Source organism: Mus caroli, unplaced genomic scaffold, assembly GCF_978045245.1.
Source record: "Mus caroli unplaced genomic scaffold, Mus_caroli_1 scaffold_11, whole genome shotgun sequence".
NCBI lineage: Eukaryota > Metazoa > Chordata > Mammalia > Rodentia > Muridae > Mus > Mus caroli.
The window spans coordinates 109,024,472-109,043,571 of NW_028227266.1; the positions used below are offsets into that span (position 1 = coordinate 109,024,472).

The 19,100-nt window shown below is 44.5% G+C and overlaps 1 protein-coding gene across 6 annotated transcripts in view; it reads left to right on the plus strand.

Annotated features, from left to right (window-relative positions):
- The window catches only part of Scap (SREBF chaperone), a 48,806-nt gene that overhangs the window by 10,892 nt on the left and 18,814 nt on the right, over positions 1 to 19,100 (plus strand). For 4 of the 6 annotated variants that reach the window (XM_029481422.2, XM_085828064.1, XM_021171333.2 and 1 more), the window contains 2 exons: positions 9,164 to 9,382; positions 18,482 to 18,611. In XM_029481422.2, coding sequence (XP_029337282.1) covers positions 9,261 to 9,382; positions 18,482 to 18,611 — 252 coding nt within the window. In that variant the 5' untranslated portion in view covers positions 9,164 to 9,260. Of the gene's footprint in view, positions 1 to 86; positions 107 to 6,987; positions 7,107 to 9,163; positions 9,383 to 18,481; positions 18,612 to 19,100 lie in introns of those variants that run through there. The other 2 variants (XM_021171337.3, XM_021171335.3) reach the window with 2 other exon arrangements.

The window sequence follows — 19,100 nt, forward strand, 5'->3', positions numbered from 1 at the left end:
CCCTCTCACCATCTCACTGTTCCTGACTTTTATTCTGAAATGGTGTGGTTGCCTGTCTGCTGGCAGAGCTTCTGGTCTGCTTTGAATCACTCCTGGAAGGTGAGAGGTAGGTTTGTGGTACCAGTGGCTGGATAATTAGTATCTTATTGTTGCTTGATTTGGTTCATTTGTTATCCAGAAAGGTTTTTTTGTTTTGTTTTTGCTTTTTTGTTCTTTCAAGACCGTTTCTCTGTCTATTCCTGGCTGTCTTGGGATTTATTCTGTAGACCATGCTGACCTGGAACTCACAGATCTTCCTCCTGCCTCTGTCTCCTGAGTTCTATGACCAAAGGTGTGTGCCCCCATAGACCGGCTATCTAGTAAGTTTTTAAGCCTCTGTTTCTGTTTGAGACATTGTCTCATTGTAACCTACCAGACTAGTCTGAAACTGACAAAGTAGCTAAGGTTGGTCTTGAACTCCTGGTTCTCCTGCTTCTTCCTCCCAGGTGCTGGTATTATAAATCTTCATCCCCATGTTCCACTTTGGCCTTTTTTGTTTTTTTTTTGTTTTGTTTTGAGACAGGTTCCCACATAGCCCAGGCTGGCCTTGAACTCAGTGTGTAACTGAGGCTGGCTTTGAACTTAGGCCCTTGAACTCCCGATCCTCCTCCTACGTTTAAAATGCTGGGATTATAGCTGTGCACAATTTAGCACAGTAAGTTCTTATTGTACCAAGACTTGCTCTAGACACTGGTGTACAGTCATGGACAGGAATTTGCTTATAGTCTTTTCAGGGCACACAGCGCTCATAATTACAGTTTAAAATGTCTGAAAGAGAATAGGCTCTGTGAGAACTGGAGATGCATGCAGTCGTATGGAGAACATGTGGTCAGGAGAGCCATTTTTGTATAATGACCTGAGACCTGATCGATGTAAAAGAGCCAGCCTATAAAGAGAAGCAAAGCATCAGAGAGAACAGGATGTGCCAAGGCCTTGGTGGAAATGAGGCTGAAGAGGACAGAGTCAGGGAGGTGATGTGAGATGGAGTGGGGAGGATGGCTGTGCAGAGCCCCCGCAGACAGGGACAGATATCTGGGTTTCGTTCTGAGTGTGCAAGGATCAGCAGAGGACAAGAAGGGAGCAAAGGGAACAACTCAGCTGGAGAGTTGGTGGGGCTTGGAGAGGGGGACAGAGGGTTGAGAAAAGCCACCAAGTGCCTGTCTTAGGGGGTGCGTGTATGTGCATACAGGATGAGGAATGAGGTTAGAAAGCATGCTTGCTGTCTGTGAGGTAGGGAGTGCTCGTGAAATTCTGATGAGAGGTACAAATGATGCATCCGACGTGTTGTAACTCGAGATTGGCCTGACGTGAACCATTAGCTCACTTACAGGAGCAAGCTGAAGAGCAGTTTTAGTAGCGAGGTGATTGGTGGTCTCATAAACTGTAGCAGGAGAGAGACTTTTAAGAGTGAAAACAGCTAAGAATTCTACAGAAGTAAGTTTCTCTAATACAGGGAGTGTGGTGAGTGTGGCTACCCTGCCCAGAAGATCAGGGTTCTTACAAGTTGGAAGCAGTGTGTTCACTCGTTCTATGTGTCTGATGTATCTGTCTGTCTGTCTATCTCTCTGTCTCTCTGTTTCTCTCTCTCCATAGCCTCATTCAGTAGCTCTGGAAGTCTGGATCCTTCTGGTCCAGCCTCTTTGAGTACTAGGGTTACAGTCACTAGCCACCATGTTCCACCCCCATTTTGACAGGTCTCATTCCACAGTTGAGTTGCTTTGTGGCCTGCAGAGAGGCTGCATATCCTAGTGGGAGCACGTGGAAGAGCATACCTGTTTCCTTTATTACCAAGAAGCTAAAGAAAACGTAGAGAGGCCAGGGTCCCACGATCTCCTTCAAGAACCTGCCCCAGTGAATGGAAGACTTTCGGTTAGACCCCATCTCTCAAAGGCTACATCACTTCCCAATAGCACTGTCCTCAGACTCAGAATTACACACATAGGCCTTTGAGACACATTCAAGACCAAATTGTGGTTAAAAAAAAAAAATCAAATAAACAAAAAATTGGTCTCTCTGTTAGCTGTAAGTGCCTTCAAGGAAGAATTGCAGATAACCTGAGTTTGCTGATTGATACCAAATACAGTGAGATGGGACTGTCTGTAGTTAGGATACCACTGTTGGGTTATTCTGCTATTCATTGGATTCTGTAGGGTTCTGTGGCCTGCCCAGTATTTCTGGTGCTTGATTTTGCAACATGTAAATTTTACTCAGGAGTGTGTGTGTGAGGTTACATAGCTGAAATGCTATAGATAGTGAAATAAATGGTATTAAACTAGGAGAGGGACTAAGATCAGTTGGTAAAATACTTGTGTAAGAATGGGAACCCGAGGTCCATCTCTAGCCCCATGTAAAAAGCTGGGCGTTAGTGCTTGTAATTCTACCACTGGGAGACATAGTCAGGTAGATCTGTGGGGTCTAACTCCAGCTTGGTTCTATTTTGACCTAGCTAATGGGATGAACCACGAAAATAGTGTGTCAAGTGTTTACATTTGTATTTGGTGCAAGGTAATCGCCTAATAAACAGTGGTGGCCCTGGCACTGCAGCCCTGCAGTTTTGACTTTACTGCTGTTGTTACACTGTTGCTACTGTGTATTAAGTTACTTTGGGAAGAAGATACGAACTCAGGAAACAAAACAAAAGTCACTCCCTCACCACCCAGGAATAAAGCCTGTCTATATTTTGAAATTTAAAGTTTTCTTTTAGTAACATTGTAAACATAGGTTTATACATTTAAATAATTGTTCCTTTCCTTCCTCCCCTTTCTCCTTCCCTCCCTCCCTTTTCTTTTTTCATCCTATGTAGCCCAGATTGGTCTCAAAGTCTGTATGCAGTTAGAAAGTGACCTTGATCTCATCTGCTGCCACCATCTTCCCAAGTGAGGCCTATAGGCATGAGCCATCATGCTCAACAGTATTTCCTAGATACACACGTGCGCACAAGTGTGCACGCCTATGTGTGCCCGTGTGAATGTGTGTATACACGTGTGCGTGAGCAAGCACAGGCAGGCATGCATGTGTAAGTCTGAATGAGGGACACCTCTCAGGATTCAGTTTTCTCTTGCCACCTTGTAGGATCCCAGGATCTACTCATCATCATAAGGCCTGTGCAAGTATTTACCCTCTTGCCAGCCTGTAAAAACGTCACTGTTATAGTACTATGATTATAATGTTTTAGAATGTTTTTGTTATGGAACAGACTTGTCCTTTAATCACACAGGTGTTGTGGCACGCACCCAATTTTAAAGCTTGTCATAGAAGAGCCAATATATACAAGTAATGGTAACCAAATTGTGATCATGGTTGCTAAAAGAAAGAAAGAAAGAAAGAAAGAGATATTAGGTGTAAATCTAGCTCTTCCCAAAATGATGTACAGGTTTAATATAACTTTTACCCCAATCTGAGGCTCAGTGCTTAAGAGCATGTACTGCTCTTCCAGGGGACTAGAGCTCAGTTCTTAGCACCAGCAGCTCTGGATGCTGCTAGGCTGCATGGGTAACTACACGTGAATACATGTAACCCCCAACACATATACATGTGATTAAAAGTAAAATCTTTAAAAAATCCTGTAAGCCAGGCACAGTGGCATGAGGCCTGTAATTACAGTACTTGGAAGGCTGAGGCAGGATTGAGAATTCAAGGCAAATCTGGGCTTCCTATTTTCATGGATATAGACTGTTGACAAAATTATTCCAAAACATACTAATGTTTGAAGAGGCAAACAGGCTAGAATAGCTAAAAGAATGTGTTTTTTAAGCAAAGAGGGGTAAACAAAGGCAGGAGGATCAAGGCCAGTGTGATCTATATGGCAAGACACTGCCTCAGATAAACCAAAACTGGGGATGTAGCTCAGTGGTAGGATCCTTGTCTGGAATGACCAAGGTCCTGGGTTCAATCCCAGCACTGCAAAAAACAGACAAGAGAATGTCATGTGAAGAACCATTATCCATTTCAAGATTTAATACTTGCATCTGGGCATGGTGTACACGCCTTTAATCCCCACACTTGGAAGATAGAGACAGATGTATCTCCTGAGGTGGAGGCACACCTGGTCTCCCAGCCTAGCCACAAAGCAATGCAGTGAGATCCTATCTCAAAAAATGAACAAACAAAAAAGTTTGGTAGTTGTAGTAATGAAGAGCAGATCGCTGAGAAAGCAGTGAAGCCGTAAAGAGATGTGTGAACAGCCAGCTTGCTGGGAGGCGGCAGTGTAGTATGTTATGTTGCTCAGGCTGGCCTTGAACTCACAAACTCAAGAAATCTTGCTTCTGCCTCTTGAAAACAGATTATTGCCCATACATCTGACTGATCTTTAAGCCAAGCTGCTAAGGCAATTCAATGGGGAAGGAGGAAGTCTTCAACAGATGGTCCTAAAGTAAAGTGCTGTACTGTGAGCAGTTAAGGAGGGAGGGAGAGAGACGGACAGAAAATGAATAAATGAACCTAGATTTAAACTTTATAGTTTATCCAAAATGAGCTCAGATAGACCACACAGATTTAATGTAAAACTCACATTTTAGGAGAAAATTATTATAACCAAGTAGTACCACTTCTAAAAACTAATGTACTCCCCCAAATTAAATTCAGTTTTTAAAAAGCATGAAAGAATACTCTTTAGTGTACTGTTCACAATAGCTGGGGTGGGAAAAGGGCAGAAAACTACCTAGTAGTGTCTGTTAACTGCTGAACGGATAAGCACTATGTGACTTATGCGTTCAGTGATGTGTTTTGTTACTCAATGGTAAAACTGGATGGATTCCTGATAACTTACTAGCATTGTTCAGCCTTTAAAACTCTGGATGAAGAAGCCATTCACATAGACATTGGATGATCTCATTGTTTGAAATGCCCAGAACAGGCAAATCCCTGGAGACTGGAAGTGGTATGGTGGGCGTCAGGAAGGAAGTGCAAAGGCAACAGGGAACAGCAGCAAATAGGTATGGGGCTTTCCTTAGGAGTGAGGGAATGTCCTGGATTAATGGTAATGGTTGGTAATGGGATGGATTCAAGGTCAGGGGCACCCTGTCTCTCTGCTCTACTCACGCCCTTATCCTTTCAGGGGGGCCTTCTATCTTCTGAGCCCCCTGGTGTGGCTTGAGCTGGGCTGCTCCTCTCAGGGCGCCTGGCCAGTTCTGTCCTGTGCTAGCACTGTCTTTTTCTTTAAACAATTCTAATTTGGGCTTCTAATAACAGGCTCCTTTGGTTTTGCTTATATATATGGTCTTCCCCAAAGGCACGGGCAGAATTGTTTGTTTTTTGTTGTTGTCTTGTTTTGTTTTCAAAACAGGGTTTCTTTATGTAATCCTAGCCTTTCTGGAACTTGCTCTGTTGGACTAGGCCAGTCTGGTTTACCTCAGTGAAGTGTCTGTCTCAGAAATGGAACTCTGAGATCGATCCATCTGCCTCTGCATCCTGGCGTGTGCCACCATACCCAGCTTTTTTTTTTTTTTTTTTTTTAATAATTTTTATGTAACATGGTCTTCTTAGTCCCTCAGGGCAAGAGTGTCTCTTTAAATTCAGGGAGAAGGGCTGTAGATTTTTATCTGAAGCAACCTGTAACTGGGGCAGTGTAGGAAAAGCAGGTTGTTGGTTCAGGTTGGGTACGTTTTGCTTTGGAATAGCTTTGCGTTAACATTTGCACTGAGTGATAGAGTCCTCGCATCTCCTCTTCTAGGTTCAGGCAGGGGGGCTGCACCGTGAGCTAAAACTTGGGTTTGTTTTCCAGATGCTCTGAGAATTAGCAGTTAGTGTGAGTGATGTCAATGAAACATGTATTGGCTACAGAATGGCAGGGGATGTTAGCTTTAGTGTTTATCTCTTCCTAATCTAAGAGCTGCATTACAGAGGCTGGTCCCTTTCCTGGGTAGCTGATGTGTGTAGAAGAGAGGCCATAGGAGATAAAGATTAGAAACAGAATATCTAGGAAGGTTTGGACTTGGGAAACGTTTAAGGGAAGAGATTGGGGCAGCTGTTAAGGTAGCCTGTCTCCAGGGAGCCTCCTGCTAGTATGTGTCTGACAGGTGTACTTCTTTGTGTTCCCTTAGGAGCTGGAGGGGAGGGTAGAGGGATGCTGGAGCAAGAAGTTACTCCCTCAGGGTCTCTGTATGGGCCTCACGGTTGAACGGGTCCTTTTGCTGGCGACTTCAGTGGCCTGTCTTTTGAGGGTGAGCCACTTGATAGTGGAGCTTTTGTGAGTACTCTTTTTCTTGTATCAGCAGCACTCACCTGCTGCTTCAGTTCACTCCCAAGAGACCTACAGAGACTTCTTTTTATCCTCTTAGAGAAAATTCTTAGACTAGAAACTCAATGTGTGCCTTAAGTCTAGTGCTTCTAGGACGGTTCCTTTTGATTTGTGAAATAGTTACACTGTAGCTCCTTTTGTCTCTGGTTTCTGGTTATGGCACTTGAGGAGTCATCCTTATAGCCCGGTTGTCATCAGGGAGCTTAATCAAGCCCAGACACATGTCTGAGCAAGTTCCCAGTTACACAGACCAAGGAAACAGCAATGAGGAACAGACGTGAACTTGAACCTTAAACCCACTAGAGAACTGTACTAAGAAGAGAATTCTAAATGCTTCGGCTTTCTCTAAGAGTTTTCTATTTTGATTGGTTTAAAATTAGCAGCAAATAGCAAATTAACTTTAAGTTAGGACAAGAAAAAGGACTTATTGGAAGGCTATGGGGTGGCTTATAGACTGGAAACAAAAGTTGATGAGCCAGTCTTCAGAAAGGTCGGAAGCCAAAACAGCCTGGGGATCTTGGGAGCAGCCATCTCTGTGGGGTGAATAGGAACTACCGGTAATAGCCAGTTCCTCCTCCATTGTGCTCAGAAGCCAGTGTCCACAGAGTGAGGCCCCGCTGGTATGGCCAGAGTCAAGGTGGTGGACTTTGACTGATAGGCAGGCAGGCCCTGTGGACCTAGTAGGAGCCTGTGAGTTCCACTGGGCTGCTATTATTTTAAAAGGAGACAGCTGACAGCAGGCAGGAACAGTAGGGCTTATCTGTTCTTGCTCCTAAGGAGCAACTGTGGACCAAGAACAGAGACTGCAAGCCAGTCCTACTGCCTTTGTGTAAGTTGACTTTGATGACTGGTATTTCAGGGTCCTAAGCTTTTTGGTGTTTTGTGCTGAGGACAGATCCTACTGAACAGTCTTTATTAGTAATCTGTTCAGGAATGTGTTTGGGGGGTGTGCATTGCTTTGCCAAGGTTTTTCTAAGGCTTTCTCTAAGTCTGGCCTGTGCACAGAAGAGGACATGGAGGATGTTCAGAACTCATTTGGCAGAGCAGCTGAAGGTGCTGTCTGTTCTATAGGCATGCGTGCATATGCCCTTGGGGAGTGGTCTTTTACAAATGTCTGATACGGGGCTGGGATATGTGGGTCATGGGTAGCATTTGCTGGGCATTTGTAAGGCTAGCGAGGAAGTTCTCAGGCTTGTTTGGTTGGACTGAGAGTGATTCAGTATCAGAGAGCCATAGGACCTCACAGCCATGTTGTTTGTGACCAAGTGACCTATTGAGCCGGCACTCAATAGCCACTAAAGATCACTTGGAACAGTTGCTCCAAGTTCATCGTCTCATGCTGTTGTAAATTAAAGAGGTGGACTCTTGGAATTTGCAAAATAGAAACAAGCTTTATTAACAATTACAGAAAAGTAAGAAACTGAAAAAATATGAGAAATTAAGGAAAAGTGATAGAAACTCCTGAAAGAGGGGTTTTCTTTCTTTCTTTTTTTTTTTTTAAAGATTTATTTATTTATTATATGTAAGTACACTGTAGCTGTCTTCAGACACTCCAGAAGAGGGCGCCAGATCTCGTTACGGATGGTTGTGAGCCACCATGTGGTTGCTGGGATTTGAACTCTGGACCTTTGGAAGAGCAGTCGGGTGCTCTTACCCACTGAGCCATCTCACCAGCCCCCGAGGGGTTTTCAAGAGAGGAGGAAGCCACTGAACTTCATAGTAGAGAGGCTTACAGGGCTATGAGGAATACTAGATGAAGACCAAGGGGACTGCTGTGAGATTGGCTAGTTCTCTGGGCTACTGTGGGTGGAGCTGGGGGGGGGGGGTCCACAGGATCCACAAGTGTCCCCCTGGCCTGCCCCAGGAGTTAGGTTTGCAGTCACTGTCCATGTGCTGCCCTCAGTCAGGAGTGACTGAAGCCCCTCTCTGTCCATCAGCAGCTGTCAGTTACTCATACTGACTGTCTGCTTCCTGCTAGTCACTTAGCCTGTGTTCCTACCCTCCAGCCTCGCAGATGTCTTAAGTGCTGTTAATAAAACTAAGCAGTGTGTTCACATTTGAGGGATGGCAGAGCGCTGCGTCTTACCCCAGTCACCATGTGGAGCTGCAGTCTTTCCTGGTTTCCTCACGGTTAGCTCCTTGTCTGTGGGGTGCTCTGAGGTGGTTTCTGGGCAGGAGCTTCTTGTTAGATGCCATCCTTACTTAAAGTGCAGTCTGTTTTTATGATTAGCTGCATTAGAAATAAGACATTTGAAAGGATAATGGTGTTTTACATCTATTTCTCAATTGCTCCAGGGGTTGGGGTGGAAAGCTGGCTAAGAGCCCCATCTTATCTGTCTAGATTGGCTATCTCATACCCAACTATAAGCCCACTTACTTAACTTCCTCACTCTTCCAGACCGTGCTATGCTAACCCTTAATTTGCTTTTTAACACTAGCTTCTGTTCTCACTGCAACACAAATGAGGAACTTGGAGTTTTCACCGTGAGCTCCTTTCCCTTAGTTCCTACAGAGAGCTAGGTCCTGCATTGAGAGAGCAGTCACTTACAAAGGTGCCAAGGTTGTGCGTGTGCATATGCCTATTTGAGACTCGCATCTCCAGACTCTACATATTCTGAAACCAGGCTCTAGCCACATAACTGCCCCCTCCCCGTAGCAGTCCTGGTGTATAGAACCATGTACTTAGGGTTTTTTTTTTTTTTTTTAAATGTGCATTGGCATTTTGTTTGCATGTATGTCTGTGTGTGAGGGTCTTGGATCTCCTGGAAGTGGAGTGAGCTTCCATGTGAGTCCGGGAATTGAACCTGGGTCCTCAGGAAGAGCAGCCAGAGCTCTCTCCAACTCCCAAGTACTTAATGTTATATTCCTTTTCTCCTTCCTGGTTAGGTACCTGCAGATGATGTCTGCTGTCAGTGATATCCAGCATCTTCCGGGCTGATCCATGGTCACTTTCCGGGATGGCAGCAAGGTGACTTAGCCGAGGATGACCCTGACTGAAAGGCTTCGTGAGAAGATATCTCAGGCCTTCTACAACCATGGGCTACTCTGCGCATCCTATCCAATTCCCATCATCCTCTTCACAGGACTCTGCATCTTAGCCTGCTGGTATGCTTTCAGTTTGCCCCTTACGTGGTAGAACAGTGTGGGGTGACAGCTGACACTAAACCTAACTGTTGGAGCTCTTGGATGCTGTGTATTTTTATGTAGTGGGAACGTAGTAAGGATACTCACTAGAGCTGCATAGTAGAGAGTTCAAAGGCATTTTCCCTTTAGCGTTAGTTACTAGCAAGAGTCTGAGTACTGCAGGGTAAAGTGCGTTTGTTTGAACAACTCCTTGGACACCTTCTACGGGTTGTCTCAAACGCTTGCTTCTCTTGTCGTTTTCTCATGTTCGGATCCCTTGTTACTTGCTGCTGTATGGCAAGGTCTGTAGTAAAAGCCATGGGAACTTGTGTTTCTTTTCTTTCACAGGCCTCATAGAAGCCTGAAAACTGACTGTGACCTTGTAAAATGAGGGGCTTGATATAAGGTGGGCTCATGAAACCGTACAACATTTTCAGCTATGTGAAGAACCCACCTTGATATCATTTTCTCTAGGGAAAAAAATGTATTTTACAGGCTTGGGTGTGGCTCAAAGGTAGAGCTTTGTCTGGTGTGCTCAAAGCTCTAGGTTCAATCCCTAGCACAAAAAAAAAAAGGTTTTTCAGATTCACTGTATACAATGCTGTGCTGTAAGTCTGGCTAAGGCAGACCCTCCTGTTCCCAATGTGTTATAAATGACCCCAGACTTTTCCCTAATTTACAGTAAGAAAGATGAGTATCATGCATTGAGAGCTCCCTCCCTGGTGCCAAGTCAGGGATATAATTAAATTTCTCATTTCTCCTCACAGTACTTAGGAAACGGTCCAGTTATCGCTTCATTCCAGAAAAGGGCTGGGAGTTTAGTGACGTGCCTGGCCCATGTCACTGTCTCTGTTGCCTGCCTCTCTTCGTTCTGGCTCAGTGTACATTGGTGTTTAAAACCTACCTAACTGTATTGCATATTATAAAATACTTAGGATGACACATGCTGCATGATGAATTAGGAGTACTGTGAGGACTGCTGGCTATTAAAAAAAAAAACAAGCAAAAAGTCAAAATTCTCTGTTAACTGACCTCTTTAGTGTTTTATTTCTCTAGATCTCATTTAGAGGGTTAGGCAGGTTTTGAGACATACAGCGGTATCAGAACTATATGAAATCTTATAGGTTAAGGCAGGTTCTCAGACATGGGGTACTGTCAGAACCGTATGGAAGGTGGGCTAAACACAGTGGGCTTTCACTGATGAGGTTTCTGCTGTACCTAAGTTTGCTGCTGTCACAGGTCCCCATGCCTGGACACTACACACCGGGAAGCTCTAAGCTCTTTGCATTTGTGTGGACCGGGCTAGCTAGCCTGGAGCTCCCTGCCGTCGCCTGCCTCTGCCTCCCTTGTAGGGAGATTGGAGGTGTGTGCCACCACACTAAGACCCCAAAAATAATTTTTGAGGATGAACTGCTTCTGTGGCTTCTTCAGCAGCTTCTCCATATGGCAAGCTACCGGGGTGTCTTTAAAAAGTGCTCACTACATTCTTATTTATTCACTTGGTATGCTTGTGTAGAAGTCAAATGAAAACTCTATGTGCACCATGTGGGCCTGATAGACGGACTCAAGTCCATCCTGTCGGCAGGTGTTCTGCCCACAGAGCCACCTCAACAGCCTTAGCTGAATGGCTTTTGGCTTTATTTATTTATTTATTATATGTAAGTACACTGTAGCTGTCTTCAGACACACCAGAAGAGGGAGTCAGATCTCATTACGGATGGTTGTGAGCCACCATGTGGTTGCTGGGATTTGAACTATGGACCTTTGGAAGAGCAGTCGGGTGCCCTTACCTGCTGAGCCATCTCACCAGCCCCGGCTTTTGGCATCTTAACACATTTGGCATGAATAGCACACAGGCTGTACCGTCAAAAGGCTAACCAGATAGACCTCCTATAAAGTGCTAGTATCTCCACTCTGGAAGCACAGATCTGTTTTGAAGTCCAGGGCAATTTCTCACACTGATGCTGGAGGGGGAGCTTGAGAGTCAGAGGTTCAGTGGACTACTCATGGTGTCTATTTTACAGAGTGACACACTGCCACGCCTGTAGAACTATGGCTCCTTCACCTGTGTAGTACAGGATGCCCCCTAGGGAGTGGCTTTTGTAGTCATTGTTTCCTGGGTGCTTTACCATGTAGGGATTTGGAGGTAGTCTACTTTGTCTGAGCCATAATGTACAAATGCCCTTTCTTCTTTCCTTTCTCTCTGACAAGAACTCATTGAGATCTTGGACCTAGGCATACAAACCCCAATGTCATTTTCTATTCTGGGAAGTTTTTCTGTTGAAACAACTCCCTTTCTGTCATAGCCTTGAGGTGGCTAGAGGAAGCAAAGCATGGGTAGCAGCCAGCTTTTAGTAACTGTGTCAGATAGTCAGGCTCCACTCAACTGCTGCTCTTTATTCCTTAGGTGAGATTTGTTAAGACCCAAAGGACCGCTGCACTCGCTCTCTCTCCTGAGATCCAGTAGCGACCTGAACGACAGCAATGCAGCTGTGTTTACCCCGTTCGTTCATCACCAAGTCCCCTCTAAAAGGCACAGAGCAGGACTCAAGGGGTGCTGACTAATGAGGGCTGACGAATGCACCTTTCTCCATCAGGTTGAAGAATCAGGGCTTGAGAGGCTGTGTATACAGGAGTCAGGCTCCTCAGACAGCACCAGGGGTCTGATTTTCTTCTCTAAGCTGGTGTTGAGGCGTCAGTGAATGAGATCTGAGGATACTCCTTCAAATAGCCTGAGTGCTGAGCCTTGTAAGTGGGCTTTGGTAAATTCTCTGCTGTCTGGTTCCTAAGTGTAGTAACTGTTAACTCCATCCACTGGGAAAAGCTGATGAAACTTGTAGCAAATAGACATTGTAGCGAAAGTTGTATTTCTACTTCCTGGAGGTTAGGCTGCCAGGACCCAAGAGGGTGGCACAGCTCAGAGGCAGACTTTGCCTTAGACCTTGTGTGTGTGTGTGTGCGCGCACGTGCGCGTGCAAGAGAAGGGTAAGGGTACAGGACATCTAGCTCGGAGAGGGAGTTGGTGTCACGATGAAAGTGTATTAAGCCTCCCGAGGATGACAGCCTTGCAGGTATTTGAGAACAGATGTGGTCCCTTTCCCTCTTGCTTTTCCTTTCAGGAGAGTGACTGGCATCTTCAGCTGGGGCTGTGTATCTCAGCTGTAGTGGCCTGGACGCAACCCTTTTGTCCCTTTCTATCCACATCTCTGGTTGTTCCATGGTTACCTTTGCGGTCACACAATGGGCCATGTAACAGCTCGCCTCTTTGTCTGCTGAGACATTTATATGTTCTTTTCACACTAAGAAAAGGAAATCAGAGTAACTTAAGCCTGTCTGTGCTTATGGTTAGGTCAGCCAGAGTGGCTGAGATCAAAGTTACAAAGCACCCTGATCTCTGCTCTGAAGCCTGGACTCTGGAGGGGCCCAGAGGCCAGCTCCTTAGACCTTTCCATGACACTGCCCAGTTGAACATTCAAAGCAAGAACTTCCTCTTCTTCTGGTCTTACAGACTCTAAAACTAAAAAAACTAAAAAAAAAAAAAAACCAAAAAAACAAAAAACTCAAAACAGCCACAACAACTCCCCAAAGCTTGCAGGAATCACAGACTGCTTTATCACTCACAGTTTACTCAAGAAGAAAGGTAAGTAGGAGGAAAGCCCTTGAGGCTTCTGTACTCAACTCTCCCAGCTTCCTTATTAAAAGGAAAGACTGGGGACTGGAGAAATGGCTCAGTGGTTAAGAACACTGGCTGTTCTTCCAGAAGACATGAGTTCAATTCCCATCACTCACCTGTGTTGCACAGAAATACAAGCAAAATATATGTTCAGGCAAACATTCACACATAAAATAAAAATAAATAAATCTTGAAAATTTTAAAATAAAAATAAATTACCTTGTGGATAGACACAATAAGTTTAAACATAAGATCACAAAGAGACAGAAAATGCTATGCTAAAAAGAGATATTATATGCAAATAGTAACTGAAGGAGACCTAGAAGGGCTTTATTATTATCATATAATAAACTTCAAAGTTATAAATGGCAAGGGACATAAAAGTGATACCATTCCATAAAAGGAGGATATAATAGCAGTAAGTACACACAGCTGACCACAGAACCCCCAGACAGACTGTTTACAGTAATGGTGGTGATTTCAATCTACTTCACTAATGGATATGACATCCAGACAGGAGCCAGGCGTGTGTATGCCTGTAATCCCAACACTTAGAAGGTAAAGAGTTTAAGGTAGCCTCAACTGTGTAATAAATTCAAGGCCAGCCTAGGCTGCATGAAATTTACCTCAAAATAAACAAAAAAACCTCAAAAAGCAGCAACCAGCTAAGGTCACTAAGGAAACAGGTTCAACACAGTTGTTAGAGCAGTAAACATAAACAGAGCACTCCACCAGCAGCTAGAGTACACCTGTCATGATTACAGTGGAAATAAGCCAGAATAAGATCAGCAACAGAAAGAAAACAGGAACATTCACAGATCTGTAGAAATTAAGCCATCGAGTCAAAGAAATGAGAAGTTAAAGAATCCCTTGAGATGATGGAAATAAAATAACAGCACACTGCCAAACGAAACCAGAGGCTTAAAAACTTACTAGATACCTGGAGGTGCTGGTGCACACCTTTAACCCCAGCACTCGGGAGGGAGTGGCAGGTGGATCTCTCTGAGTTTGAGGCCAGCCTGGTCCACAGAGTGAATCCCAGGACAGCCAGAGCTACACAGAGAAACTCTATCTCAAAAATACAGAAAAAAAAATTGCAACACACCAAAATACAATATACTGTTAGCAGGTCTTTCTTGGGTCTCAGTTCTTCCCTGGGTGGCCCTGTCACCCTACACTGTAGGGAAATACCTGGAGCTGAAAGGACATAGTGTGTGGAAAACCTGTTTCTGGGCACCTATGGGCAGGAGCAGAGCATGTGCTTAACACGCCGGAGATAATAAAATGTATCGCTCAGGCCAGAGAGGCAAGGCACCGAGGCATCCTAACTGCCAGGGTGCCCAAGAGAAGCTAGCAGATGGACAGACAGACTGACTGGCTAAGGTGCCTCTGGAAGGGTGGACCATGAGATTGGTGACCTAAAGGACTGTGGTAGTTAGGTGACAGACAGGCACAAATGATGAATGTAGAACTCAAATTATCAGGAAGTTGTCAGTAACATGGAGTAACCTGGCCCTGATTCTTAGCTCTGAATCTGCACATAAACCCTCCGGTGTGGCTTGAGGTCTTCCCTGCTTCCTGCATGAGTCTCCCTCCCTCTTGCTCACTGCCAGCTAAAGCCCACCTGGTCTGTTTTTGCTCTCCAACTGCAATGTAAATTTTGAGAGCAGAGATCTTGTCTGCCTTGTGCATCTCTGGGCCTTGCACAATGTCTGGCCCTGAGTTCACGCTCAAATATTTGTTGAAAGAATAACTACTGAGAAAACAACCAGGCTGGTTGCCTGTTAGTGGTGACCCAGCTGCCAGGACACTGAGCAGTCGGGTAGCCATGTCCAGAAAGGAGGCAGAAGCAAATGTACAGATTTCTCCACCAAGGAAACTTCACTCTTGCCAGGTGCACAGCCCTGGGTTAGACATGTCCTGGACTGTAGGAGAGCAGCTCGAGAGGGCGGCAGGCCTTCATCTCCCAAAGATGCTTTCCTTCTCCTCAGTCTCTGACCCAGGTCATTCTATGTATCCTAAGCCATCCTGGAACTTACTATGTGGCCTAGGCTGGCTATGATCTTTTTGCATCTTACTGCTTCCCAAGTACTGGGATTATAAGCACATGGTATCACATGCAACCCCAAATATGCTTTGTTTCTTTCCTTTTTAAAAAAGATTTATTTACTTATTTTTCTTTTCTTTTCTTTCTTTTCTTTTCTCTTTTTTTCTCTCCAAGACAGGGTTTCTCTGTGTAGCTCTGGCTGTCCTAGAACTCATTCTGTAAACCAGACTGGCCTCAAACTCAGAAATCCACCTGCCTCTGCCTCCCAAGTGCTGGGATTAAAGGCATGTGCCGCCACTGCCTGGCTATTTATTTATTTTACGTATATGAGTACACTGTAGCTGTACTGATGGTTGTGAGCCATCATGTGGTTGCTGGGTATTTGAATTCAGGACCTCTCCTCGCTCTGTTTGACCCCGTTCGTTCCGGTCTAAAGATTTATTTATTATTATATCTAAGTGTGTAGAGCTGTCTTCAGACACACCACAAGAGTGCATCAGATCTCATTACAGATGGTTGTGAGCCACCATGTGGTTGCTGGAATTTGAACTCAGGACCTTCGGAAGAGCAGTCAGTGCTCTTAACCGCTGAGCCATCTCTTCAGTCCCCCAAATATGCTTTCATATTGTCTTTGTTTATAGTTCCATTTAAATAGTGTATTATTTTAAAGCCCACGACTTGGTTTGGGATTGGTTGGTAGCTGAATGATAACTTAATTGTTGTCTTCTCTATAAATGGAGACTTCCATTTTTATTATGGAGAATGCCTCCTACAGAGTAGTATTTATACAGCTAGTGTACACTTTAAGTGCTTAGACTTGTTCCTGGCGCGGGGCTGGAGATGTGGCTCAGCAGTTAGGACAACTCGCTGCTCTTCCAGAGGTCAAGGTTTGGTTCCCACACCCACATGGCTACCATGTGTAACTCCAGTTCCAGGGAATCTAGTGACCTCTTCTGGCTTCTGTAGGCACTTTGTGCATATGGTACATGGACATAAATGCTGGCAAAGTACACATGTGCATAAAATAGAAACAAATCTTTAAAAAATGATTTCTAGCACTTATGTAAGAAGTTCAAATATTATTTACCGTCTCCCTTGAGGTTCTGCCCACATGGCCTAAAATTAAAAGTAGATGGAGAAATACATGTGTATAAACCAAAACTCAAGAACTACAGACAACATCAGCATCACATGAAACAACCCAAACCACCCATCCATGCAGGCATGGTACTACACACCTATAAATCCCAGCATCTGGAAGGCTAAAGGATGTGGGTTCAAGGCCAGCTTGGACTTCGTAGGAAGATTGACTCTCAAAATAAATAATCAATAATCATAGTTTGTCTCCTTCCTTCTTTCCTTCGAAGCTGTGGTAAGCAAGATTACGTCTAGATTTTTTTATTTGAGATTTTTAAATTTTGGGTTGGAGAGATGGCTCAGTGGTTAAGAGCACCAACTGTTCTTCCGAAGGTTCTGAGTTCAAATCCCAGCAACCACACGGTGGCTCACAGCCATCTGTAATGGGATCTGACATCCTCTTCTGGTGTGTCTGAAGGCAGCTACAGTGTACTTACATATAATAATAAAATTAGTTCATAAATGCTTATTACACTTATTTAAAAAATTTTTATTTTTATATGTTTGCATGAGTGATTGCCACATGTTTAAGTGTCAAAGGAAGCCAGAAAAATCCCCTGGAGTTGAAGTTACAGATGAATGTGATCCAGTAAGTGCCAGGAACTGAACTCAGATCCTCTGGGAAAACAGAAAACATTCTGGCTGTTGAGCCATCTCTCCAGTGTTCATAGCTTTATTTTCAATAACGTCAATTAGAAACAGCCAAGTGTCCCTTGGCAGGGAAGTATACAACGTGTACAATAATATATTCATTCAGTGGAATACCACGTCCCTGTTATGTCAGGGATTTTACTATAGTGCTAGGAGATGAGCACAAGGCCTTAGAGATGCTAGGCGAGGACTCTACCACTGACTTACGTCTCCGTCTCTAATATGTGTCCATGTGCTTCACTGCTAGGCATTGGTAGCATGCACTTTTAATCCCAGCACTCAGGAGGCAGAGGCAGGCTGATCTCTGAGTTTGCAGCCAGCCTGGTCTACACAGAGAGTTCCAGGACAGCCAGGGCTACACAGAGAAACCCTGTCTCAAAAAAACCAAAAACAAAGAATTAGGCTCTGCATGTACTAACATATAGGACTATAACAGATACTTATATATATCGAACCATTTACAATAAAGTTCATAAATAGGATAGATAATTTATTTTATATTAAGTTAAAAAATAGGCAAAGCTGGGCTGACAAGACGGCTCAGTGGGTAAAGAGTGTTTGCTGCTAAGCCTGACAGCTCAATCCCCGGATTCCACATAGCACTAGGGATGAAAGAACGGCTTCTGCAAGCTGCTCTCTGACCCCAACACGTGCCTGGGAGGTGCACCCCACACTAAATAAACAAATGGACGGATGTGGGGCCCGCATGGTAGAACGTACACATAGATAGACATACGAGTCTCAGCACCAAAAACAAAAGAAAAGCAAAATGACTCGGCCGTCGAACTGTCTGTGTTGACGGCTGTGACCGGGACTGCCTTCTGAGCTTCTGGACACGTTCTGTAGCTTGATCTCGGTGGTGATTAGCTACAGAGTTAGCGTGGATGAAAGCTGTACATCTAACGTGTGTGTGTCATGCTGTATGTAAGTCACTTCCTCTGTGTCTGTCGTCTTGTTTTGAGGGTACCACCTCACAAGGCCTCAAATTTGCCTCCCTCTTACACAGTTTATTTCTGAATATTAAAAAAATTTAAGTGAAAGATGAAACAAAATAAAATACACATGTATTTCATAGCTTGCTGACATGAGGCCAGTTTCTTTACGTGTGATGGACCCATTAACCTGTGCTCAGCATGGGCTGAGTGATCCCCAGCCTCAGGGTGTCTTTCACAACTTTTATGATTTGTCCCTTTAAATAGAGCAGTTCCTCAGCTGTCAGAACCAGAATCTGTATCCTCTCCCCTAGTTTTTTGTTTTTTTTTTTTTAATCCTATGTCTGATTGATAAGACTTTGTGTTTAGCGTCTTGTCTAAAGTCTCAGAAAACGGTCAGCCAGCCTGTTCTACTAGTTGGGCTTCTTTGTAGGTTTTGTGGCTAAAATATGTTTGAAAATTCTGATCTTGATGATGTCTGAATTTCAGCGCTGAAATTCTGTGGTAAATAAAATGGGGGTTTCACACAGTTCTGGCAGCGGGGATGCACTTGGAATTGCAGTGGCTCCCGTGTCACCACCATCTCATAGACTCTGCCTCTCAGATGTCCTTATTCTTTCTCTCCTTTTCCTTCTCCCCAGCTACCCGCTGCTGAAGCTCCCCTTGCCTGGAACGGGACCTGTGGAATTCTCCACGCCTGTGAAGGGTTACTCGCCCCCGCCTGCGGACTCTGACCACAAACAAGGAGAGCCCAGCGAGCAGCCAGAGTGGGTAGGTGCTCGGGTTGTTACTGAGGAGAGCCCAAGCAGAGAGCTGATTGGTGGAGGCAGACTCTGCAAGTGACAGCAAGAGTGGTCAGCTTCAGACTAGTGACTTCACGTGCTCACCACTTGACAAAGGCACCCAAGTGTCTAGTTGTGCACTTAATGAGTAACCTTTATTGAAAGAAAACAATGGCGCACAAGTGTGAGCTCCCTAGAGAAACGAGGGGTCACCAGCTGGACCCAGATTCATCCCCGGCCTACTCACACACCATGTGCAGAGGCCAGCTGACAGGTCGTCCAGTCCTTGATCCTAGGTAGTCATGACCAGAGCATCCCTGGAGTGAGCCTAACTTTCTCAGATCAGTAAGGAATTTTTTTTCAATCTTCATAATCCAGTCAGGTGGTTTTAAAAGTACAGTTGTTGTTGTTGTTGTTTTAAACTAGAAGAAAAGTTGAAGGCCAAAGTACTTAAGTTCTCCAGTTACTTAATTTATAA